This window comes from Peromyscus californicus, unplaced genomic scaffold, assembly GCF_007827085.1.
Source record: "Peromyscus californicus insignis strain IS unplaced genomic scaffold, ASM782708v3 Scaffold_4__1_contigs__length_199733344, whole genome shotgun sequence".
Taxonomy (NCBI): domain Eukaryota; kingdom Metazoa; phylum Chordata; class Mammalia; order Rodentia; family Cricetidae; genus Peromyscus; species Peromyscus californicus.
In genome coordinates this window covers 45134741-45161982 of record NW_026294562.1, presented here as the reverse complement: position 1 = coordinate 45161982, position 27242 = coordinate 45134741, and the positions used below count along the sequence as shown (strand labels likewise).

Sequence of the window (27242 nt, the reverse complement as noted above, 5' to 3'; positions counted from 1 at the left end):
ACATTTATGTTACAGTAAATGATGAAGTGGGGTTAGCCCATTATTTCCGTCGAAGCTATTGGAAGAAGAAAATCTTCATGAGGATCCTTCTGGACAAGCAGTGATTATGCCAGGTCTACTGCCCCATCCACCCCACCCCCACCCTTGAAAGCACGTATTGCATTAACTATGGATCCATGTAGCTCACTCCTTCAGTAGTATTCAGTTAATACACAGAAAACCCTGGATTTAATTACCCAGCACCACAGAAGCCAGGTATGATGGAACATGACTATCTCATAGCAGGAACATGAAGGTCAGAAGTTTAGGGTAATCCTCAACTAGGGGCCAACCTGAGCTACATGAGAGCAAGAGAGACAGAGACAGAGACAAAGAGACAGAGACAGAGACTGGGACAGACAGAGAGAGAGAAGGGAGAAAGTAAATGTTGCTGCAGGAACATCTCGACATTTTTCTTTATAGAAGTTTCTTTGGGTTTCCAATTTTAGGCTCTTACATATAATTAATAGTCTATAATTAACTTAATCCCACATTTATATTTAGTGGGTGAGAAACTGGAAATTTATCATGAAGCACGGTGATAATAAAGCCAAGCTTCATAATCAAGGTCAAGTACATGGCTGGCTACCTTTGCAGAGTGGCAAGGGAGAGCCACTACTAAACAGAAGTAAAGACTGTAGAAAAGCTATTTTTTATTAGGTTAAAAGCTAAATTTCTCAGTAATGTCTTCTGAGGAAGATTCTCATTTGGGGATAAAATAGGAGTTAAAATAAAGTCTTTGAATTTAGTGAGAGCAAGAATCCCATTTTTCATGTATATAAGCTGTGTAAGATCAACTACTTAATCTCCCCAAGCCTCCTTACCCAAATACAAGACAGAGACAATGTTACTGACCTCACAGGGCACCAGGAAGCTCATGGAAGGTGATGGAACATACTTAACCAGATGCTTAATGCAATACAGTTAGGTTGTATTAGGAAATTAGTATTAACTTAAATCAATATAGCTAATCAATCAAGAAAGTACATTGATATATAAATATATAGATATATAGATATATGCTGGACATTAATTTATGCTATAACATTTTTTAGGTCTCAGATAAGTTTTCCCAGAATATTTCTTAATTATAAAGGATGAAAATAGACACTGTCCTGCTCTATCTTCAAAATATTATATCTAGTCTAGTTTTAATAGGCCCAGGAAAGTATTTTAACTACTAAGATGCTTGGGTTGCCTTTTAAAAATAAGAAACAAGTACAATAGTGTATAAAGAAAATGACTAGGGGAAGTATGGAGAATTTCTTTGTTTATCAATTAAAGAATGTATGAAAAACAGAATAAATAAAATTTTTAATTTATGCATTTTGTGTTCTCATAAATCATTTTCCTGTCAAGATCATCATACTTTATTGTTGCTGAATACTTTAAACATCATAATGGAAATTTGGTAGCATAAATCATGAAGCTCTCATTTAGAACATTTGTACCCACACCTCAGCATTTTTCTTATATCTTGATTAAACAGGAAAATGGCCCCAGCTTGGTCTAGGAATAAATCCATGCAGAGTCTAAATGTCAAACTAGACTCTTAGATTTCAGTAACTCAGCAATCCGTGCCACCCACTGCTCTGCTTGCAGGAGCTGAGGACGGTCAGGCACAGTTTCGAAGCCTCTTTGTTCAGAATGCAGCAGTACAAAGTTGTTTTAATCTTGGTAACGGCTCTTACCTATAAGCATTCTACCTACAAATGATAGCCACTTACTTAGTGTTTCTATTTCCCACCAGAAGAAAATAACACAGATGTAACAAGTCTGGGAACCCATTGTCAATAATAGTACAGCGTTCCATTATTACCAGCCTTAGTTGATCTAGTTCACGGTCAAGGGTGAGGGAGGCAACTGCTTTGGATTAGGTGTGTAGTCCAGAATGCCGGGCCTCCATAGAACAATAGCATCAGAGGGAAAGCTTACTAAAGGCCATTAGGCATAGGGGAGTGATGAAGGAGGCTTCATCCCTGGCACCCTGACCAAAGGAATGAAGAATCACTTCTTGTTTCTCTTTGTGCTTTGAGTGGCATACAGAAGCTCAGTAGCTGTACCAGGAGCTAAGGACAAAGAGTCCATTATTGAGATAAACATGGCCTTACCCAGGGGTTTACATTTTATATCACGTTTTTTCTTTTTTATATATATTAAATAGAAGTACATAGCTTTATTTCCACTATGGTGGTAATCACAATTGGTCCTTTGGTAGATGTAATAGGTTTTTTTTTTATTTTATAATTTAATTTAATTTTACATATCAGCCACGGATTCCCCTGTCCTCCCTCCTCCTGCTCTCCCCCCCCCCACAAGCCCACGCCCCATTCCCATCTCCTCCAAGGCAAAGACTCCCCTGAGGATTGAGTTCAACCTGGTAGATTCAGTCCAGGCAGGTCCAGTCCCCTCCTCCCAGGCTGAGCCAAGTGTCCCTGTATAAGCCCCAGGTTTCAAACAGCCAACTCATATACTGAGTACAGGACCTAGTGCCACTGCCTGGATGCCTCCCAAACAGTTCAAGCTAATCAACTGTCTCACTTGTCCAGAGGGCCTGATCCACTTGGGGACCCCTCAGCCATTGGTTCATAGTTCATGTGTTTCCATTCATTTGGCTATTTGTCCCTGTGCTTTATCCAACCCTGGTCTCAACAATTCTCGGCTCATACAAACCCTCCTCTTTCTCGCCAGTTGAACTCCTGGAGCTCCACCTAGGGGCCTAGCCGTGGATCTCTGCATCCGCTTCCCTCAGTCATTGGATGGGGTTTCTAGCACGACAATTAGGGTGTTTGGCCATCCTATCACCAGAGTAGGTCAGTTCGGGCTGTCTCTCAACCATTGCCAGTAGTCTATTGTGGGGTTATCTTTGTGGATTTCTGATATCACATTTTTTCTAAAGCATGCTTTGCTCAGACTTGACTTTGTCATTTCCTCCATCATCTGACCTAAGGTTTTCTGTGGATGTCATTTAAGTGACTTAGAGATTAGTGTGATCATCATTAGAAAATTCAAGTGGTATAAAGGACATAAAGAAAAGAATCATTCTGCAAACAAGGAGTTCCCATGTACAGAATCTCACAAAATGCTTCCTGTGGTTGGATGGATTCCCAAAAGCCCGAGCGTGGCCTCTGGACAGTTTAATGACCAGTGAAGGAAAAGGAACCCATTGCCTGATGCTGTGTCCAAGGCACCAGGCTAGCTTTTCTTATATCGTCTTGGCACTCACAGCACTCCTTAGAGGAAACAGAGGCTCAGAGGAGGAGGGATACTCATCTGGGTAGAGAGTGCCAGAGCCAAACACCTAACTGATGACAAGGCTTTACTAGAAAGCTTTAGAAGACATGCCTTGAAATAGAAAAATGCAAAGATGTTTAGATCAACAGTTGGGCTGCTAGTGACAATTTAATATCAGAGTGTCTTAATATCATTGCAAATGAGAATTTTTAATTAATTTTTTAAACTTTTATTGATGGGGGGCATGGAAGTATGCCATGGAGTACCTTTGGAGGTCAGAGGACAACATTCATGAGTCAATTCTCCCCTTCCATCATGTGGGTCCCAGGGATCAAATTCAGGTCATCAGGCTTGGTAAAATGTGCCTTGGCCCACTAAGACACCGGCCCCACATATGGGATTTTATAAGAAAGAAATATCCGATGGCTTCTGATGTGCAATGGAACAGCAGCTGAAACAGTTATTCTTGAAGAGTAACTAAGCTCACGCCTCGCAATAGTAAACTGGCATTTGACAGAGGGATGTGGAGAAGAACGGGATGTTAAGATGAAGCCATATATACACAGCCAAGAATGGACAGCTGAATTAAAAAATCAACAACAATTTCCAGAATTTAAAATCCTGAATCATGACATGACACTAGTGGAATTCAGGTGTTTCTGGTACATGGACTGCTCTCACCCAATGTGAGGTTGAACTGTCGACCTTGTGTACATCCTACTTCACAAATGAGTCTGTCAGATATGCTAAGCCTATAGGCTGAAGATGATGCCCCAACACTGTGGAGAAACCTCAGGTGACTGTCCAGGCAGCTGGCTGTTTCTGTCAACTCACAAATTTTTTGGAAGTTGCTTGCATGCACTTTCTGTTTTTATTTTTGTTAGCTAATATTATTTCCTTCTTGGGTCTCTGAGGGAGTTGAAGATTAGTTAGTTATAGTTGAAGGTTAGTTAGTTATAGTTGAAGATTAATTAGGATAGAAAGTGAATTAGATACATTTTGGACTTAACAAAATAGGATAGATAATGAAATTATTTTCTCTGAATTTGTCAAATACAATTGGACTAGACATTGTTTAGACATTTATTACTTGTATATATTGTATATAGTCATTGTACTTTTGTATATAGTTTTTCTTTTGTTAGTTATAACCTTTTTCTTTTTTTTCCTTTTTATTAAAATAGAAAAGGGGAAAAAAAAATAAAGCTACTATCTCATAAAAAAAAAAAAAAAAGAGTATAGAATTCTGTAGTGGGTAGCTGTTCCAGCTTTGACCTTGAAGCACTGCCCCTAGAGTGACAGCAGGTAACTGCCTATGACCTGCCCTTGGGGCATGGCTGAGAGGGAGCCCCTTAATACTTGAGGTGCGTACCTGTTTGGCCCTTCTGGATACCTTGTGGTCCTGGAAGCTGGATGGGACACCAAGCCAGAGTTCTCCGCTGAATGGTACCTCATCTCTCCCAGATCCTGTAACCAACCCCTTTTGGCTGTAAGTTACCCCCAAAATAAATCTCTCTTGATTACCAGATTAAAAAAAAAAAAAAAAAAGAAATATCAAATTTTATAACAAAATATCTTTCAATTTTATGCCATAGAGATTAGATTGCACTTAGCTGTTTTAAACAGTTTCTTGTGTTAACAACTCTTTGATTTTTAACAGTAGTATAATATTCATTTGTATGATTGTTACATAATTTATTGACAATTTCTCAGTTGTTGGCCATGAATACTTTTGTCCAAAAATATTGTATATATCAATTCTTTCTTTATGCTCTATTGATAAAATTCATATGTGGGTGCCCACTTGGAAATATTTACTAATAACAGAAAAAAAGTAAAGATGTTGCTTTTAAAGAATTTCTTTGATTAATGAGTTCAAATATTTATTAGCTATTTGTATTTCACTTGTAAATTGTCTTCTATGTCTTCCAACTGTTTTTTACTGGAATATCTAATTCTAATTAATTTATTTAAACTCTTATACTAAAGGATACTAAATATTTGCCTCTCAATTAAGGAAAATAAAATGATGGCAAATAACAATTTCTGTATTGGGAAAAAGTGGGTTCAAAATAGCAAAGTGCTATCATTTTATTTATATTTTTGTATTATTTATTTACTTATGTATTGTGTGTACGTGTGTGTGTGTGTGTGTGTGTGTGTGTGTGTGTGTATGTACATGTGTGTGTGTACATGTGTGCATGTGCACCCCTGCAGAGGACAATTTGTCTGTTTTTTCCTTCTACCCAGGTGTACAACTCAGTTGGCAAATGCCTTTCTGTGCTGACCCATCTTTTGGGGTCTGATTTACATTTTTAAAAGCCACTGTTGATGCTGTGTGAACTGATCAAAGGGAGAGGAAAGAGCCTGGGATACAAGTTAGGATGCTGTCACCAGTGTTCGGGCGAAAGATGATGGTGACTGGAGCTGAAGAGATGATTTGGTGCTTAAGAGCACATACTATTCTTCCAGGGGATCTGAGTGTGAATCCCAGCACCCACACCAGCTGACTCACAGACACCTGTAACTCTAGCTTCAGGGAATCCAAGACCTCTCTGTCTGTGGCACAAACAATCACATTCATATACATGCAAACAGACAGACACACACATGCATGCATGCACACACAGAGAGAATTAAAAATAAAAAAGAAACAGAGAACAGAGAGATGATATGGTGACTATGTTTAAGACAGCCAAGAAAATGGAGAAAAAGTGTTTGACCTGATGTATGTTTTAAGGTAAAGTTAACAAGATTTGCTGCTGGAATACATGAGACGTGAAGGGGGAAGGAAAAAATGCCAGAATAATTCCTAGCTGTTTGGCTTGAGTAACTATGGATGGTAGTGTCACTTAATAATACTGAAGGAACTGGGCAGGACTCGCTCAGGTTTTCTTGTATTTGTGAGGCTGGTCAGACATTCTCATGCATAGAATCAGGTGGATGTGTTTATTCACTGGAAAGTAGTTTTAAAGCCATGTCTCTCTGAATGGACTTGCTAAGGAGAGTGGGTACCAAGGAGATAGTGGAAGTCGGGGACATGGTGTATCTGGGCAGTGAGAACTTGGCAGTGTCATAAGGAAGAACAATCAGCGAAAGATGACCAAGGAGTGCATAACGTCCAGAAAGTGGAGTGCTCCGGAAGGGAGACGGGTCAGCTTTGCTGGAGCTGCAGGTAAAGTCCAATGGGGTAAGAACAGGAACATGTTTGATTGGGCAACATGGAGTGACTGGCATTTTGGAGAAGAGCAGTTTGAGCAGAAAGATGGGTCTCAATATCAAACAAGGGAGCCTAAGAAGACACTTGAAGGTGAGAGTGTATAGGGGTAGCTGTTTCTCTCCCAAGAAATGCCCACCTTTAACTACTCAGATGTTCCTAAGACATTACTTAGACAGAGTCCACCTGGTGTGATGCATGGCTCTGCCAGCATTTAGCTTCAACACTGAATTTTTCTTAGAAAATTTTGGTGCCGCCTCCTGGCATTCCCTTTCTCTCTCTGTGGGGGGCTTTTTGCTACTTAAATTTTTTGTATTAGATTTATTCGTGGTATTTTATGTATGAGTGTTTTGCTTGCATTTACATCTGTTCACCAGGTGCATGCTTGGTACCCGAGAAGGTCAGAAGAAGACATCAGACTCTCTGGTACTGAAATGATGAATGGCTGTGAACTACCACATGGGTCCTGAGAACTGAACCCAGGTTTTCTGCAAGAGCAACAAGTGCTCTTAACTACTGAGCCATGTCGCCAGCCCGCAATACTGAATTTTTTGAAGTAATGCCGTAAGAAGTAAAATGGTATTTTTGGGCAATGGAATTTCCCACTGCAGTTGACTGTGCATTTCCAACAACAAATACAGTAAATCTACAAGACACTCACTCTCACAATCTCAGGTCTTATATTAGGTCAAGTGGAGACCAATCATGTCTGCTTCTCCATCCTGGGATGTTGTCACCATCTATACTATCATCAAGCTATCGTAGGGTTCTTCAGACCTCTATATTAGCTTTTGGCTAGGAAATAATAACCCTTTCTGTGCCCTATCTTTCTAGATTTGTCTAATTCCAAAGCTAGAGATTATTCAGGCAAACAGATTCACAACCTTCTAAATGTTTGATGATTGAATCTTTGGGACCTGGGCTCTGATGGGAAGCAATTGCCATTTTTCCTGATTTGGCTGGCCAGTTCCCAGTTGCAATGATAAGTAAATTCCTAAATTCTAGTGAGGTTCAGAAATGTAGAGCATGTCTGTTCCTGGAGTTGAGTGGTAAATTATAGAGACAAGTATCCCTTTATTTTCTAACTAAGTGGGAAACGCATATGTGTGTATGTAATTTAACTGAAAGTGGAAGAAACATTTTGCAGACATCTGAGCAGGTTAACAAATCGTATTTGTATACGTGTAACTAAAACAGTAATTTATCAGGTAGGAGGCAGATGGGGAAATAAAATGCCAACCTGTGTCTACAGCGGGGCTGAGCTGATGATGAAGAGCTGTTTACTCAGGGCCAGCATCTCTCGTCAGCAACGTAAGAGTCACTGCAGCACATGACTCCCTGCATAGCTAGAAGACAATAATAAATTATACGCTATGCAAACAGCACCAGCATAAAAGCAGAACAAACAGACTGTGCCTCAGATTCCCGAGGATTCTCACTCATTCCCTTGTTTGACTGTTTTAAATATGGAACTCTTGACACTACCTTTAGGCCAGGAGGATGAGATCTGGCTTGGACAAATTCATTAGAGTACATGGGGCATCAATGCTGATCTTTGTTTGGGGTGACTGTAAAATGTATCTGGTTTTGATAGCATGCCAAAATGGCTTACATAATTTTTTTTATCAGTACTTTCTTAAATTCTATGGAATTTGGTTTGGGGTCACCCATAGGAGGATTGGGCAATCTTACCCAGAAGACCTAGACTGCAAGAATTACTTAAGGAACATGATGAAAACATATGTTCTTGTATTTGGTCTCTCAACTGCTAAATAACAATCCCCAGCAAAATGTTTAGATTGCACAGCCCAGCGTGTTTTTGTGATGAGGTCAGTATAAAGAATTAGGAGTTGGGGGTGTTATCCATTTAAGTCCCAGGAGAGCACTGAGATTCCCATGGACTGGTTGTAGGAAAATATATGGACCAGTCCCTTGCTAATGCAGAGCTGTGTAGGTGGGATGCAGAGGAGATGCAGCTTCAGTAAGTCTGGGGTGTGGGTTGAGACTGTACCAGTGCTACTGGACAAGATGTGAGAGGCGACTATATAGCAAAGAAGAATCCAAATAGCTTCTGATGTAGCGAGCATTCGTGAATAGCAGAATGCCCACAAGTACAGCTTCGAATAATGCTTCTGAATCTTCATCTGTAAAGTCAAATTAACCTGTTCTGCCAATGCATGTAAAAATGTCTTCAGAAGGTATGCCTTCCTTGTAGGGGTTTATGGATGTGTTAGGGGGTTCATATACTTACAAGTATTTAGAAAAGAACATTTTGAGGTTTCTTACAAAGTCTTCAGTTGTTGATGATAAGCTGTAGATAAGTGTCTTTCATGTTTGCTTTCAGGATCATTTCTGCTTTCGATCCATAGAGGCACAAATTCCAACATCAAGTATCTTCGTCAATCACCAATGACGCTTTGAACTATTTTACCTAGTGAATGCTTATTACACATAAGGATAGTCTGGCTCAAAGAAGGCGTACTCTAAACTCCTGTGGGTGAATTCATTCTCTGAAAATATCTACTTCATGATTGCTGTGATGGCATTCAGACACCAGATTAAAAGCCTGGGTGCTGGCAGTGTACTTCCTGGGTCACGTACTTCTAAGGTTCTTGTATGTTAACATCACAAACTTCACTACCAAGTCAGATCAACAGCTCCTTTGTATCCATCAATAATACATCCCGAAAGCTTTGTCATTCTCGTGTGTACTTCCTTCTAACCTAAAATAGAAAATGACCTAATAAAATCCCTAACAAGAATAGCTGCCATGAGAAGCCCAGCATGGTGGCTCACAGCTTCAGTCCCAGCACTCAGGAGGCAGAGGCAGGTGGATCTCTGTGAGTTCACGGCCAGCCTGGTCTACCTAGTGAGTTCCAGGACCTGTCTCAAAAAACAAAAACAAAAACAAACAAACAAAACAGATAGCCAAGCCTCATCAACACATGGAAGCCCCACTTACCAAGGGTCTCTTAGGGGATTCATAGACCTTAAGATTCCACTCATCAAAATTGTAGAGCCTGTGTTAATGGTAATTTTTGATGGCTGGTAAATAGTCTTAAGTAGCTACATTGTGCAAATACTAATGTGATAACAGATCTATAACTATATGTACCTATTTGGCCATTCACAATGGTTGTGAAGGGGTGGTGTGACAATCACATTTTCTATAGTAAATACTTCTGTAAAGTTTTAATATTGTACCACAACAAGCATAATTACAATTACTATTGTAATAAAAATGCATAAAAGTTTCTAAATCCCTTGAGTGTACATCAATGATGTTTTTCACTGATAGCTGGATAAACTATCAGTTAATTGATTTTACATGATAAGGATGATGTGGATGTTGATGGTGTGTTTGTGTGCATGTGCGTGTGTGTGTGTGTGTGTGTGTGTGTGTGTGTGTGTGTGTGTGTACCATTTCCCAGTATCTGTAGGGGATTGATTTTTTGAGAACCCTCTTTGAATACCCAAATCTATAGATATTGAAGTGTCTTTTGTAAAGTGGCATTGAATTTGTGTCTAACCCATGTACATCCTTCTGCATTCTCTAAGTCATCTCTAGATGACCTATAATACCTAGAACATGCAGATAAAGGTTGTATTATTTAGGGGATGATAACAAGATCCAAGTCTGGATGTGTTTGATAGAGATGTATTTTTTCTAAACATATGTGATCTGATCAACTGTTGTTTGAATCCACAGATGCAGAACTCATTGATATAGTGGTTAGTTGTGTATGCGTGTGTGCGTGCGTACGTGCGTGCGTGCGTGTGTGTGTGTGTGTGTGTGTGTGTGTGTGTGTGTGTTTAGTGACAGAGGAGGTATAGCATGAATTAAATTTGTTTATTTCTCTCCAATCACTTTACAAATATTTCTTGAACAACTAGTATATACCAGAAATGAATGCCAGGGGTTATAACACAGGCTTCACTGTGCTTCTGGAAAGAAGAGAGAGAATTGTATGGGCATAGTGGTCTCACTCTAAGTGATATACCTTGAAAAGTCAACACATTTTCTGTAGGTGACATGAGCTCCATCCTGGGAATGCTGCAGTTACTGCTCTCTCCACACCTGCCCTTTCTAGCAAGGTAGCCCCAACATTACAACTGTTACAAAATTCTCCTGGACTTCTGCACTGCAGTAAAAATCTCTCAGGGGCTGGAGCTACATCCCAGTTGCTAGATGCTCTCCTAGTATGCACAAAGCCCTGGGTTCAACACCCCAGTGCCACATCCATGAGACCCTGTCTCAAAAAAGAATTCCTCGATCAATTCATCCAAGTTCATCTTTGGGAATTTTGGATGGAAACTAACAATAAATATAGAAAATAAAATTGTAGGGCCAGTGAGGTGTTCACAAGTTAAGAGTGCTTGAAGCACAAGTCTGACAACCCGTGTTCAGTCTCCAGAACCTACACACAAGATCCAGATACAATGGCACACATCTGTAATCCAGAACTCCTTCAGTAAGGTGAGATGTGGAGACAGAGTAGGCTGAAAGTCCACAGACCAGCTAGCCTGGGGTATGTGGAGCAGCACCAGAAACAAGAGAGACCTACCCAGCAAGGAAGCAAAGAACTGACTCCCAAAAGTTGTCCTCTGACATCTGTACACACACACACACACACACACACACACACACACACACACACACACACGCACACACACACACACGCACGCACACACACACACACACGCACACACACACACGCACGCACACACACACGCACGCACACACACACACGCACACGCACACACACACACACACACACACACACACGCACGCACGCACATGCAATGCTGTATTAGTTCCTTCTGTTGCTGTGATAAAACACCATGACCAAGCAACCTATAGAAGAAGGAGTTTATTTTGGCTTATGGTTCCAGGGGGATAAGAGTCCACTGTGATGAGGAAGCACGGCAGAAGGGGCAGGGAGCTGAGAGATCGTATCTTTTACTGCAAGCACAAAGCCAACTGAGAAAACTGAAAGTAGGGCAAGGCCTGTCCCCCTTTCTCCAGCAAGGCTGCACCTCCTAAACTCCCACAAATGGCACCACCAACCGGGGACTAATTGTGCAAATATCTGAGCCTGTGGGGAAATTCGCATTCAAACCACTACAGGCACCAAAATAACAACAACAACAAAACCACTATTATAGGATAGGAGTATATCAGAATACCATGCATGAAGACCAGGAGACAGAATATGTACTTTACCATACTTCCTGAAGGAAGAGAGACAGTCATGCCGACCCCTGGTATATGAATGATGCTTCTTGCTTTTCTAGTGACAGGCTGAGATTAGAGTCAACAGAAAGTCTTATATGGCTATTATAAATCATAAGGGCTAGATGTTACTTTGAAATACTTGATAAATATTTCATAAAGGTGTGTTCCTTGTTGAAAATAATGGCAGAAACATCTTCTTTTCTTAGTTTGAGAAAACAAATCAGTAAGTAAAGTGTATTTTATGCCAGAACATGGACGTGTCCAAAATTTCTCAAAGCATTTATTTCACTCACCTCTGGTGATAAATATCTGTCTTAATACATCACGGGCCTGAGCTGATCTGTGGCCACCTGTCTGAAGCAGGCAGTTTGATGCTAATCTCATATGTCTGTTCTTTCAGGACTGTCTGTTCCACAGCAACATCACCAGTGACTTGAAAGCCTTCACAGACAAGTTCGGGTTTGATGTCCTCATCCTGATTGCGAGCTACATGACGACGGAGGGGCAGCCGAAACAGCAAATCGCCGTGTACTCCCAGAACCTGGAACTGTGCAGCCAGGTGAGCCTCCCTCTATCTGGTTCACTGTTTGTGAACTTTTGGAGTTAAGGACATGTGGTAAGAGGTAATAATGGACTGGAGTCTCATTAAAAAATAGGCCCAAGAGATAGAGTCCTGAGACCGGACTTGTCGGAGAAATCAGGGTACATTGCACATTGTTTCGTTTTAGAAAGGCTGTCAGTCCGTTTTGTGCCGCTGACAGAATACCAGAGGCCAGGTACTTTATAGAGAAAAGAGATTTGTTTGGCTTACACTTCTGTAGATTCAAGGGCATGCCACTGACCTGTGCATTGTTGTGGTGAGGGCATTCTGGTGGACAGCATCACATAGAGAACCTGGAAGCAAAAGACTAGACTTGCTTTGTAACCACCCATTCTCAGCATAACTAATACAATCCCTTGAAGCCTTCATTAATCCTCCTAGGTGGTGCCCTTGTCATCTAACAACCTTGTAGTACCCGCCCCTCCTTAGAGATCCCACCACACCAATACTATCACCACCACATCGGGAGCCAAGCTTTGAGTGCACATACCTGAGGGGGACAGAAGACCACAGCAGGGCCCCACAGCTAGTCCCCTTCTAGACCGAACCCATAAAGAAAACAGTCAGCTCTTTCTCACCCAAATAAAGGGGAATCCTCCTTTTCCACAGTTTTCTCTTGAGACTGTTTCCTGGTGATAACTCACCTAGTCACTGCCTCAATACCCATGTGGTACCCGGTGTTTAGAACAAGTGATCTGATGCCTTAGCAAACACAGTGTGCAGGTGCTCAGATTCTCACTAGGCAATCAGTTGCATCTTGTAGAGTGATGGTGGAGCCTTTTCATACAAAGCCTAGAAAGTAAAAAGAAGAGGAGGAGGAGGGTGGGAAGGAGGAAGAGAAGAAGGAGAAGGAGAAGGAGGGTAGGGAGGATGAAGAGAAGAAGGAGAAGGAGAAGAAGAAGAAGGAGAAGGAGAAGGAGAAGAACGTTAATCACAACAGGTCACTGGATGTATGAGCCGAGTTAGTTATAATTAATAACTAACGTTGAGGTAGAAATAGATATGGATATAACGACTGGTTAATATGAACCTCACTAGTGAGTCAAGAGTCCTTGGCTATCACCGGCGGCAAGAGGCGAAGTCTCCGTTTCTTTCTTTCCTGCCTCTCCCCTCTGTCCTCTAACAGCTCCACTTGGCTCTTTCGTGTTAACATGACTGTATTTACTCCCTGATTCGCTCTCTGCTCTCTCAAGTTCAGATAAGAACACAACGCCCCTGCCACGGGTGCATTTTGTCTCCCCTCCTCTGACCCACATACCTGTGTGTGGCAGATCACCAACTGTGGCTTTTCCAGCGCTAACGCACTGTGCATCTGGATTCGAGGGTGCGCTGCTTACTTTTCTTGTCACGGTGACAGAACACCTGACAGAAGCGACTAACTGGGGGAGAGATTTGTTTTGGCTCATATTTCAGAGACACTGTCCATCACGGCAGAGAAGGCCTGGCAGCTGGCAGCTGTGGCGAGTGGGAGCTTGTGTCACTGTGGTGGGTCAGGAAGCATAGGACCAGATAAGAAGCAGGGCTTCCCTGCAGCCTCCAAGGCTGACCCTACAGGCCTATGTCCACCATCTAGGACCCATGTCTAAAAAGTTCCATAGCTTGCCCATAACCAGCAGCTGGGGACTGGGGGTTCAAATGCATGAGGCCATGGGGGATATTTTACTGCCAAACCATAATAAAAGGTAGATTTTATACTTTTTGTTCATTAACTTCCTGGAGGCAAAACATAAGTTGTCCAAGTGTCTGCCGTCATAGCTTTCGAATCACTTTTGGCAGCAGACCCCCTTTTACAAACCATTTTGAAAGTAAGCTTCTTTAAGCAAATGAAGTGGTCAAAAGCCCGGGAGCCCACACTTCTCTTCTCTCCTCACCCCACAAGCAGGCTCCAAAGGCAGTTCCTCTAAATACCTGGCAACCCAGAGGGGACAGTTTCTGCACCAAGGGGACCTTCTTTATCTTGTGGTCACACAGTGAAGAGTCCATCTCTGCAGCTCAATTGCAGAGTTCAAACCTCAGGTCCCATCACACTAGCAGAGAATTGTTGAATCATTAATCCTTTCCTGGTTTTTGTTTCCTTGTCAACAAAGCGTGGGTTCGCACAGCCTCATGGGATTGCTGTGAGAATAAAAGAAACTGTGACCGTGAAACACTTACCACTGTGCTGGTGTGGGCAAGCACTCAGTGAATGCCACTGTTATTACCATCAAGGCCATTTCCATGGCTTCTGTGGCTATTATCTCCCCCATCATTTTTTTAACTCCTGTTAATCCTGTAGGGCTTGTTCAAAAGCTCAGCATGGCAAAAAAATCTCGATGTTCCCTAAACGTCCAAGTGCTGCAGCCCAGCCTGGTCTGGAACTGGCTGTCTGGTTCTGTGTCCCTCTGCGTCCCAGGCACTTTGGTCTGTTCAGGGTTGCACGTCTGTGCTCCCCAGGATAAGAAGGAACAGAAGGGGCCTGCGTGCCACGGGAAGAGCTCAACCTATGGCCCTTTCCCTTTCCCTTTGCCTTAACACTCTATTAGAGCTAGGCCAGGGCTGGCTTCCTCTTCTTTTTGAACACTTTGTCACCATCCAGGGGTTCTGCAGACTCAAATTCCACACCTGTTGGGAGATGGCGCTATGTTACACCTGGGAAAGGCTGTCGGTGGTTTTAAACCTGTAACTCTCAGAAACCAATGAAGTGGAACAGCTGACTCATCTACATTTTAAGTTGATTGAGCAGGTTGATGGAGCCCGAGAAGGAGCTGGCGGTAGACTAAGCTGAGTGCAGTGGTACCTGGGTCTCAGTTGTTTGTGGCTTTCTTTGTAGACAGATGGACACAGTTTAATTTTGTAATAACTTATTTTCTTATTTTTTGTACATTGGTGTATTGCCTGCATGTATGTGTGAGGGTGTCAGATCCCCTGAAACTAGAGTTTACAGACAGTTGTGAGCTGCCATGTGGGTGCTGGGAAGTGAACCTGGGTCCTCTGGAAAAGCAACCAGTGCTCTTAACCACTGAGCAATCTTTCTAGCCCCTCACAGTTTAATTTTATATTAAGAAAAATAATGGGCTGCAGATATAGCTCAGTTAATAGACTGTTTGCCCAGCATGTACAAAGTCCTGAGTTCAATCACGTGCACCACATCAGCCTGGCACAGTGGCACACTCTTCTTATAGACCCAGCACTGAAGAGCTAGAGGCAGTATACTACTTTTCTGTTGCTGTGATAAAACACCGTGACCAAGGCAATGTTCAGAGCTTGTACAATGAAAGAGCTTCTGTTGGGTTATGATTCCTGGGGGGTTAGAATCTATAATAGCAGAGCAGTATAGCAGCAGGCAGCAGGTATGGCAGCTGGGGCAGGGATCTTACAGTTCAGATCCTTTATCATGAAGCAGATAGAGCAAGCTGGAAGTGGTCCAAGGCTTTTCATCTCAAAGTCCATCCCAGTGATGTACTTCTTCCTGCAAGACTGTACCTTCTAAACCTCCCCAAACAGCACCGCCAACTGGGGATGATGTGTTCAAATACCCAAGACTAAGGTGTGTCGGGGGTTCCCACCCAAAGCACCATGGGCAGAAAGCTCAGAAGTTCAAGGTTATCCTCAGTTATAGAATGAGTTTGAGATCAGCCTGAGTGACATGAGACACTGTCGCAGAATAAAAGCAAAACACAAAAATAGTGAGGAGGAGGGATTGGGGAGTTGACTCTCTTGGTAAATAAAGTACTTGCCTCAAAACAAGCTGGGCATGGTGGCACAGGCTTATCATCTTGGCACTGGGGAAATAGAGACAGAGATCCCTGAGGCCTGCTGGCTAACGGTCTAACCTAATTGATAAGCTCTGGGCCAGTGAGAAATCCTGTCTCAAAATGAGGTAGACAGCATTTCTGAGAATGACTCTGAAGTTGTCCTCTAGCCTCCAATAGAAAACATACAAAAATGGTCATGTATACACACACACACACACACACACACACACACACACACACACACACACACACACACAAGCGCACGCGCTTTTTTTAAGGCCACCATTCAACCCCCAGATTTGGTCCCATTTGCATGTCCTATATGCCACCGCAGTCTGATTAGCTTTTCTGACGTTAGCCCACCCCTGCCACATCCAATGTCCAGGCCCCTCCCACAGTGCTCATCCTGTGCCCAGATCCAGTCTGATAACTGTGACTCTCACCCCTCATCAAAGAAACTTCTTTTTGCAACAGACAGAGACCATTATAGAAAGCCACAACTTATCAAAATTCATAGAACAACTGACACATCTACAACACAATCCCTTCACCTAAGGCTCAGGGAATGTTGTGGAATGGGGTGTGTGTGTGTGTGTGTGTGTGTGTGTGTGTGTGTGAAAAGATTGCAAGAGTCAGAGGGCCAGAATGTCTGCTTAGACTTTGTCTTTCATATATGACAGAGAAGCTCCACCCATGCAGTCTCAACAATGTGGTTGCCTAAGTAAGACCCAAACCATGATAGCACTAGTTGAAATGCTAATGTACATGGGGGAAAGCTCACAAGATCCTACCCTAGAAGAAGGGACATAGGCAATTAATGCCTGCTGATAAAGGGAGAATCAGTGACTTAGGGTTTCTATTACTTCAACGAAACACCATGACCAAAAAGCAAGTTGGGGAGGAAAGGGTTTATTCGGCTTACACTTCCACATCACAGTTCAGCATTGAAGGAAGTCAGGACAAAAACCCAAATGGGGCAGGAACCTGGAGGCAGGAGCTATGCAGAGACCATGGAGGGGTGCTGCTTACTGGCTTGCTCAATCTGCTTTCTTATAGAACCCAAGACCACCAGCTCAGGGGTAGCACCACTCACAATGGCCTGGGCCCTCCCCCATCAATCACTAATTAAGAAAATGCCTTACAGTCAGATCTTATGGAGGCCATTTCCTCAATTGAGGCTCCTCCTTTCAGATAACTCTAGCTTGTGTCAAGTTGACATAAAACTAGCCAGGACGATCAGTGTTCCCCAGAAATGAGCCCCCTAATTAGTTATCTAATACCAAGTGGCCATCTCTAAAAACATACGTATATGAGAAACATTAAATGGACTCAGCAAATTATATCATATATTTACTCATATATATTGTGTATGTGTTTATGACAAAAAATAAAGAAAAACAATGCATTTGAGAGGAATTTGGGGGCATGAAAGGCGTTAGATGGAGGAAAAGAAGGTAAGAAATGAATTAATGTGGCACATATATGTGAAAATACACAAATTTTTAGTGAAAAGTTGAGAAAGACAAAATGCAAGGGACAGCTGCATGCTCACACAAACCCGTTTCCCCCTGTAGATTTGCTGTGAATTGGAAGAAAGTCAGAACCCTTGCCTGGAACTGGAGCCCTTTGAATGTGGCTGTGATGAGATCCTGGTATACCAGCAGGAGGACCCTTCTGTGACCTGTGAGCAGGTGGTTCTTCTTGTCAAGGAAGTCATCAACAGGAGGTGTGCAGAGATGGTCTCCAACAGTCGGACATCCTCCACAGAAGCTGTGGCAGGCAGCGCCCCCCTGTCCCAGGGCTCTTCCGGGATTATGGAATTGTATGGTTCTGATGTAGAGCCACAGCCCAGCTCTGTGAATTTCATAGAAAACCCCCCAGAGCTCAGTGATTCTAATCAAGCTCAGGTGGATGTCAACATAGACCTTGTTAGTCCTGACAGTGGTCTGGCCACCATCAGGAGCAGTCGTTCATCCAAGGAGAGCTCAGTGTTCCTCAGTGATGACAGCCCGGTGGGAGAGGGTGCTGGGCCTCACCACAGCCTCCTCCCAGGATTTGACTCCTACAGCCCCATTCCCGAAGGAGTTGTTGCAGAGGAACACGTGTGTTCTGGGGAACACAGTGAACACTTTGACCTCTTCAACTTTGACCCAGCACCCCTGGCTTCTGAGCAATCCCAGCCATCTTCCCATTCTGCAGACTACTCGCCAGAAGATGACTTCCCCAACAGTGATTCATCGGAAGGAAACCTCTCTGCAGGGCCTAAAGGACTTGGTGAGATGGGGATCAACATGTCTAATTACTCCTCCAGTTCACTTCTGTCGGAGGCTGGGAAAGACAGCCTTGTGGAATTTGATGAAGAGTTTGTCCAGAGACAAGAAAGCTCAGGAGATAACTCTGAAAGAAATTTAAGCCTGACATGCTTTGTGGGAGATGAACCTTCTTCCCCGCAAAGGCTGAAGAATATCCCTTCAGTTCCAAAGAGGATCCCACCAACACCTATGAATAGCTTTGTTGAAATCTCACCGTCGGCTGAAGAGCCAGTCCCCCTCTATCCAGAAGATATGATCCAAAATGCAATTGACACGGGCCACCTGGGGCCACCTCAGACCCGTACACGGTGCAGCAGCTGGTGGGGTGGCTTGGAAATTGACTCTAAAAATGTTGGAGATGCATGGAGCTCCAGTGAACAAGAGTCTGTCTTCCAGAGCCCTGAATCATGGAAAGATCACAAGCCAGGCCCTGTTGAAAGGAGAACCTCAGATTCCGCATTCCAACCAAAGAGTCTTGGACTCCCAAAGTCAGATCCCTGGGAATCTGAATTTGCTCAGCCTGAGCTGGGCAGCCAAGATATCCAGGACCAGAAGGAAGAGAGCTTACAGTGTCAGCACCTGCCCGTAGAGAAGCCACAGTTGCTAGATGCCTCTCCTCAAGGGACAAACCACCTCATAGAAGACTTTGCTGCTTTGTGGCATTCAGGTCACTCACCAACAACGATGCCCGAGCCCTGGGGAAATCCCTCAGATTCTGTTGAAGCTGCAGTTACAGTGCCCTTCCCAGCCTGGGGTGCATTTGATAAGAAAGATAATGGTGAGACTCTGCAAAATACTTGGAATCTTCATCCCACTAACAATGAGAGGCCTTCTGTGCAGGACCCGAATGAGTGGGCTATGGCCAAAAGTGGGTTTTCTTTCCCTGCTGCAGATCTACTGGACAATCCCCTTGTTGAGGTCAATGAAGATGCAGCTCCAGACATCTGGGGCAAGAAGAGCAGTGTCTCCAAGGATAATATTCTTACATCTGGAAGCCCCATTTCTGATCTGGGTCAAACATGGAATAATTCTAGACTACCAGGAGAAGACCAGAATGGTTTGGTGGATCCTGAAGCCAGAGGGAAGGTGTATGAAAAGGAAGGTTCCTGGAACCTCTTTGAGGAGAGTGTTAAGAAAAGAGGGTCAGATGTATTAGCTCCTTGGGAAGATTCCTTCTTGTCATATAAATGCTCTGATTACAGTGCATCCAACCTAGGAGAAGATTCGGTCCCATCTCCCTTAGACACCAACTACTCCACCTCTGACTCTTACACTTCACCAACATACGCTGGAGATGAAAAGGAAATGGAAAACAAGCCCTTTGCTAAAGAGAATGGTTTTGAGGCAAAAGACACTGATTGTCCTGCAGAAGGGGCTGAGGCTCTTGCAATGTCACCACAGCAGCCTCAGAGAAATCGAATTGGTTCTGGTCCTGGGAACCTAGACATGTGGGCATCACCTCATGCAGATGATCAGCCTGAAGGAAATGACACACATCACCCAGATAAAGATTTAGTCAAGATAGAGCGTGCAGAAGATGAGAAGGCTTCCATGGAGGATGACGTGGGGGAGAGCAGCCCATCCAGTTACGATGACCCTAGCATGATGCAACTGTACAATGAGGCAAACCGAGAGCTCACCCTTCTACACAGCAACACCACCTCACGCCAGGCAGCCCCCGACAGCCTCGACACATGGAACCGAGTGATTCTAGAAGACACACAGTCCACCGCGACAATCTCGGACATGGATAATGACTTGGATTGGGACGACTGCAGTGGGGGTGTGGCGATCTGTGGCGACGGTCAAGCAGAAGGTTATACAGCTGCAAACAGTGAACCTGAAACCCGCTTCTCAGTGAAGCAGCTGGAACCATGGGGCACAGAGCATCAGGAAGCAAATCAGGTAGACTGGGACCTCTCTGCCTCTGCCGAGTCCACCGGGGACACTGGTCCCAGTGAATTCCATACCCTGAATGAGAAGAGTGGGCAGTTAATTGCAAACAGTATTTGGGATTCTGTCATGAGAGATAAAGATATGCCATCATTCAGATTATCAAGTCCACCCAATACTACGGATATGGAACAAAGCAGTTGGCCTCCTAAAAGTCCTGGACACTCGGTAAATAGTGAGGGCAGTCACATGTTAGAAGCCTATGGACTCAGTGAGTCAGCAGCACTTACATCTCAGCCTGACAACCAGGATGCATGGACAGAGTCCCAAGGTGGCACAGCATCCTTGGTGAGCAGGCTGGAAAGTCTAGAACATATTGCACAGTCAGATCCATGGACAGGCCGTACATACGGGCAGAGTGAAAGTGAGATGGAAGGCCCGGGAGCCTCTGGCAGTGGGCATCTCGACAAGGAGGCAGCGGAAGGCTCTGAGGCAGATGGTGCCTTGTGGGTTTCTGGAAAAGAGCCCAGTGACCAGGAACTGTCTTTTTCAGTTGCATTTGAACACCAAGAAATCTGCAGTGCGTCAGGCAAAATCAGTTCTCTTTCAGTCACCTCCAGTCCTCAGACTGAGGGACCAGTGGAAGCTTTAGAAGTTGAGAAGGAGCCTTGCACTCCAGACTCCTTTGCCATGCAAACAGAGACTCCCACAAGTAATTTGCAGACAAAAGACACCCAAGAAGACTCTTTCATGGATCACAGAAATTCGGGTGAAACCATCGTGACTTCCGGTAGGATTAATCTAATAAAAAATATGCCTTTATCAGAAATGGAACTTGAGAAAACTGAAGACTGTAACCTTCTAGAGCCAGAAAGAGCAAATGAAAAGCTGCTTTATGAATCTCCTCAAAACTTTGCCGATTGGGATGGCCCTATAGATAGTGATGTGTGGGATAGTCACATAAGTTATGAGGCAGCTACGAATCCTGCAGTTCAGAGCACTGAGAACAGATTCCCAGAAGCCCTTTCACCAGGAAATTATGACAGAGACAGCCTCTCTAGTGAGTGTACTCATTCAAGTGTGTCGAGTCCTGACCTAAATGATTCTTCAGTTGCTTTGTCCTCCTGGACCCATGGACCTGGTACTGAACTTCAGAAAGAGGATCAAGATGGCAGGATCAAGATGCACCAAGAATCAGAACTATTTTCCACTGAATCCCAAGTAGAAGTCATTACTGAAATGAAGGACTTTGCAAAAAACAGAAAGGATGGGTTTGGAAAGATGTCTGATCACAAGGATCCTAAATTTCCCGAGATTCCAAGTGAGTCCATCAATGGTGACTCATCTTCTTCATCCAGCCTTGGAACGGATAAATATTCAGAATATTCTCATGCATATCAGGAAGGAAATGCAATGATTAGCCACCAAGAGGAAAATGAACTTGACTTTCTGGAAGTTGTGCAGCCAGAGGATCCTAGGGTCATAGCCACAAGCTCCGGTTCTGATGATGATAGTGAGGGTGACGAAGAGTTGGTAGAGAAGGACCTCCATTTGGCCACATGCCAAGTTTCTCAGAGTGAATCTGGGGCTTGCGATCCATTGCATGAACCTGAGTTCTTAACCACAGAGGATCCCAAGTCTGAGTCTTCTGTCTTTGTGGGTAGTTCAGAGCCAATAGAGCAAGAGAGCAAGTTGAACCCGTTCTGTGACAGCCAACAAAGCAGCCCTGGTCAGTGGATTTTGTCCCCACTCATGCAGATGGGTACACAGGACACATATATGGAGGCCAACGCTGCAGGAAGAGGGAAGATGGGAGACAGCATATGGCAGGTGTCTCCTGGAGCCGAGCCCCAGCGTGGAGACCCTGCTCAACTGGAAATGCTTGGCTTCTCGGCTGACAGTAGTGAGTGGTGGAACAGCCCTCTACAGGAAGGGAGACCAAATGCCAGTGTGTCCGCAGAGTTGTTCAACTCAGAGAGTGAGTTAGAGGCAACTTCTCCGGTATTCCAGAATTCGGGCCCCTGGGGTGTACCCACTCAGAGTGATAGTGAACCTGCGGACACAGGCAATATAAGTCCTTTCAGTGATAAACTAAAGTCACCCTTTCTAGATAGTAGTGGGGACAAGTCACAGGAGAAAGTTTGGAACATTCAACCAAAGCAGCTAGACTCTGATGCCAATCAATTCAGTCAGCTCGTAATATTGAACCAAATTAAAGACAAAGATTCTGGACAACACACAGCCATGTCCTCTGCCACTGGTGACTTTCCTGCAGAAACTCTCACCCAAGAGCAGTGTCAGGAATCCATGCTGTCTGTCTGGCACCCTGCAGATCCAGAATTTACTAACAGAGATGAAAATGGATTCATCAGCCCTGGGGTTTCACCCACAGAGTGCCAACAAGAGAACTGGTGGGAACAAGGAAAACCCTATCTCAGCCAAGTGACAGGTTCAAGCACCGCCACACAAAATCTCCCTGTGGCCAATGTTACCACACAACTGATAAAGAAGTCCAGTTCTGAATGGGAGAGCCCCAGCCCCAGTGAGCCCCAACATAACTTTGTCCCAGATATTTTACATGGCAACTTCCAAGAGGGTGGGCAAGTGGCCTCAGCTTCACCTGACTTGTGGATGGATGTCAAACAACCTTTCACTTTTCAAGCAGATGCTGAGAATCCTGACATACTGACTCACTGTGACCATGACAGCAACTCTCAGGCCTCCAGCAGCCCGGATGTGTGCCGTGATTCTGAAGGAAAGCAAGAGATGGAGAAGCACGCAGCCGTCTACCTGGGACCTGAAGTGGAACCCGGTGAGCTTTACCTCGCTGAGCCAACGATGAATGATGACCCTATTCAGGAACCTGGGAAGGAATCCCTCCCACACAATTCAGAACCCCATTCTGAACACGCAATAGCACTGCCTCCAATCAACAGTCAGGCGGACATAAACGGCTCATCTAAGCACGCCTCTTCCAAAAGTGCCTCAGAACCTTCTGATACGCCTGGAGACAACAATACAGGCTCAACAGTGTTAGAGGAAGACGCCAACCCAGAGGAGGAAGCGGTGGACAGGATGATCCCAGGCACTGGAAATGTAGATGCTGACACTTCTGTAACTCGCCAGGAGGTCAGTACAGAAGGCAACGACTCTTGGGTGCCAGACGATCTTTTTCCTGAAAGTCAGACAGGCACTGGAGCCTTGCTTGACTGTGAGCAGCCTCTTGCCTCTGAGAACCCTGCTGTGCTCACTGACATCTTGCTAGCCTCAGACACCTGCCTGGATGTAAGCGAAGCTGCCTTCGACCACAGTTTCAGTGACGCCTCAGGCCTCACTACTTCCACAGGCACTGTAGACGACATGAGTAAGTTAACGCTGTCAGAGGGCCATCCTGAAACACCGCTTGATGGGGATGCAGGGAAGCAAGACATCTGTTCATCTGAAGCTTCCTGGGGTGATTTTGAATATGACGTCATGGGCCAGACTATTGATGAGGATCTGATGAAAGAGCCTGAACACTTCCGCTATGGTGGCGATCTTCCATTTGAAGAAGGCACGCTGAAGCAATCGCTGGCACCATACACACCCCCCTTTGATTTGTCCTACCTCACAGAACCTACTGGTGATGCTGAAACAGCACAGGAAGCTGGGTCTCCAGATGATGCCTCTCTGGGGAGTGACGCAGCGGAGATGTTGCTTTCTGCTCTTCCTGATCAAAGGGAGGAAAACCACTCTGAGACCAACAGCAGGCAGCCTAGACACCAGATGACTGTGCTGCATATTCATGAAGACCCTGAGGCTCTCTCTTCACCTGTAGGAGGAACAGGTTCCAACATAGAGTCATCTCCATCAAACATTGACTGGGAAATAGAAACAGAAGATAATTCAGATTCACCAGCAGGTGGCGATATGAGATCACCAAACGGTAAGCAATAACGCGCACGCGCATGCACGCGCGCACACACACACCCACACCCACACCCACACACACACACACACACACACACACACACACACACACGCACGCACGCACGCAATACACACATATCTACACCCTCAAGGAACCAGTATTAATTAAATTAGTGTGTTTGTTAAAGTATTGCTACCAAAGCAGGCAGAGAAAGTAACTGTATGTCCAATCTATTGTCTAACCATCTTCAGTATATGTCAATGTAATGACTATATTGTGAAACCTCCCTGTGCGTGAGAAAATTGAACAGGCCCACAAAATGAAAATATGTATTAGCTTGTCTCTTTTTAAGTGATTGTTTGTGAAGATCACAGATCATACAATGTGTTAATTAAGCCTGTTCTCTCCTTCTCACTTTCATATTCTAGGTGTCAGCAAGGAGATACTAGAGTTAGAAGAAGAGAAAGTAATTCCCGCAAAAGGGCCCCAGCAGACAGAATTAGAATGTGATAGAGATAAATGGGCAGAGAAAAGCGAAGACCTTCATGCACTAGCTGTGGATTACATACTTGTAAGCCATGAAAAAGATTCACCATTGAAACCAGAGGCCTGGGAAGCAAGAGAAAACTTATCTGAATTAGAACAATTATCCATAGGTTCTGGAGAATCACAGCCACCAGACACTCAGTTAGCAGGGGTCCCAGGCACATGCCAGCCTGAGTCTTTCAATGAAGTCAAAGTTGGGTCTGCAGAGAGAATGTCTTCTGACCACAACAAGAGGGCATCTTTTGAAATTCCTGCACAGGAGCAGAGCTGGATGGTCTTGGGACACAGTGAGGTTGGTGATCCATCCTCAGAAACAAGGGATTCCAGGCCTGGGTCTCCTGACAGAACTATGGAGCAGTTCTTGAGTCCCAGCTTGGACAAGGGCCCCCAGTCCCAGGTTCTGGGAGGAAATAAGCCTCTAGACCCTTTAGCACTAGAGGAAGTCACTGGTTTGAGCAGCCAATCAAGGAAGAGCAGGAGACGAGGTCAAGCTGGTCTAGATGCAGTTCCAGCACAGGCCGCCACCCACGACAATGAATGGGAAATGCTTTCGCCACCCCTGTCCCAGAAAAACAGGATCCCTCCACAGGAAATGGAGGAGGAGACACAGTTCCTTGAGCCGAGACCCAGGAAGCCAAAACCAAATGGGTAAGCAAAACACTAGGTTTATTTATTTATTTTTTTAATGAAAATTATTTCATTTAGAAACCAGAGAAAGAGCGAGTGGTTGTGAAATGTGAGGGTGCCGGGGTGAGAAGACCTTTCCTGACATTTGTTATAGGATGTGTCATCGGCAAAAGCAGTCTCTAGACAACCATCAGCAAAATGAAGATTTGCGGCCAGTCTGTACCCTGCTGCCTTCAGTACCTATGTGACTCTGAAATGGGCATGAGGAACGGGAATAGGGGGTGTCAGCATATCTCCAGGACCTACTGTGTGCAGGGCAGTTTGTACTCGCCAGCTCAACGACCCTTCCATGCTGGGGACCAGGGAAGAACAGTAGGCGAGGGAGAGAAGGAACTCAAGGCTCAGGATGTTTCTGTAATTGTCCTAGACGCATCTCAAATGAAGGGACGCCGAAGCCCCCGCCTTTCTTGTTGGCACACTGACTTTTGTACAGAAAAGCCGTTCTGGGGCTTCATATAAACACCTGGCTTGGGGGAAGGACTGTCAGGAAACTCCAGAGCAGACTCAAAATCAGCACGCCACACTCCTGCTCTGATTGGCTGAGAGCTGTCAAGTGGTAGTCAGAGCAGTGATGGCACCCTCTGTTCATCCAGTGTAGGATTTTTCTCTATGACCTGTTTATGGGAAGCCAAAGGGCGGGCAGCAAGAAACAGAACGTCACCCCTGCCTTCAAGGTTTGGGGTGTGCTGACACTGTTAGACCTTTCCTTGTTTTTCATGAGACCTTCAAAATCAACCTTCTTGGGTGTTAATATATCCATTTTCTCTCTTTTAAAATATTCTTATTTTATTACATCTTAATTGTGTGTGTGTGTGTGTGTGTGTGTGTGTGTGTGTGTGTGTGTGTGTGTGTGTGTTTAGGCATGTGCACATGAGTGCTGGGTGCCTACAGAGGCATCAGATCCCCTGGAGCTGAATTGTGGGCAGTTATATTCATTCTCTGGGGATCTGATGCCTGAAGAACAGACCTTCCTGTAATAAGTGATGATACGTTAACAAGAATGTCATTTTCTTTAGTCTACCCAGTTGCCATTTGAGACAGGACAAGCCTTGTTGGTCCTATTTCCCGCCTTGATGGAGGAAACTGAGAGAATAGGCTGCTGATGTCATTTAAAAACAAGGAATGGTAAAGTTTAGACTGAAATTCTATCTCTCATTTCCATCCCAGTGCTTGTCAATAAAGCTCAGCCACAGAAAGACATGTTTTCTTCAACATCCGTAGCTTGGTTAATTGGATTCCCCCATTGCCCGCTGAAACGCATCAGAGGCTAAGAGTCAGTTTTTGGTGAGAAGTTTTGAAAGCGGCTGAGTCAGATCTTGTTCCTGACATCTCAGTCTTGTCACCCCCACCCCCAGCTCCTTCAGTGCCTGGACACAGATTTCTCATCACAGCGGAGGGGGGTACTTCCGCTCAGTGGCTGTTTCCTGCTGAGGCTGTGTGGCTCCAGCTCCAGGGGCTGGAGGACAGAAGGAAACGGAAGTCAGAGCCCTCCAGTGCTCATTTGGGGTTTCCGAATGTTTGTAGCTGTGGTGCTTCGTGCTCGGGTGCTTTACAAGAGGCAGCTCTTGTGCCGAGGTGAGGTGGTACCACCTGGCTGCTCCGAGGAAGGAGCGGCACAGACTTGCCCCTCTGTACTGCTGGCTTCTAGCCTGTGGGAGTCCAAAGTGTGCCCCTGGCTGAACTGGAAATGCCAGGATGAGTGGCAGAGCTGCCTACAGAGGAGAAGCTGATGGAAACTGATGGTGTCGAGGGGGATGAAACGGCCTGGCTTTCTTTCCAAATTACATTTGTCGGTCTGTCTGCCTGCCTGCCTGTCTGTCTTTGTACATTCAT

The 27242-nt window shown here is 44.6% G+C and overlaps 1 protein-coding gene across 8 annotated transcripts in view; it reads left to right on the top strand.

The window, feature by feature from the left end:
• Positions 1-27242, top strand: part of Prune2 (prune homolog 2 with BCH domain) — a 263107-nt gene that overhangs the window by 150532 nt on the left and 85333 nt on the right. For all 8 annotated transcript variants that reach the window (XM_052714512.1, XM_052714514.1, XM_052714516.1 and 5 more), the window contains exons 7-9: positions 12127-12285; positions 17636-24191; positions 24605-25370. In XM_052714512.1, coding sequence (XP_052570472.1) covers positions 12127-12285; positions 17636-24191; positions 24605-25370 — 7481 coding nt within the window. The remainder of the gene's footprint in view (positions 1-12126; positions 12286-17635; positions 24192-24604; positions 25371-27242) is intronic.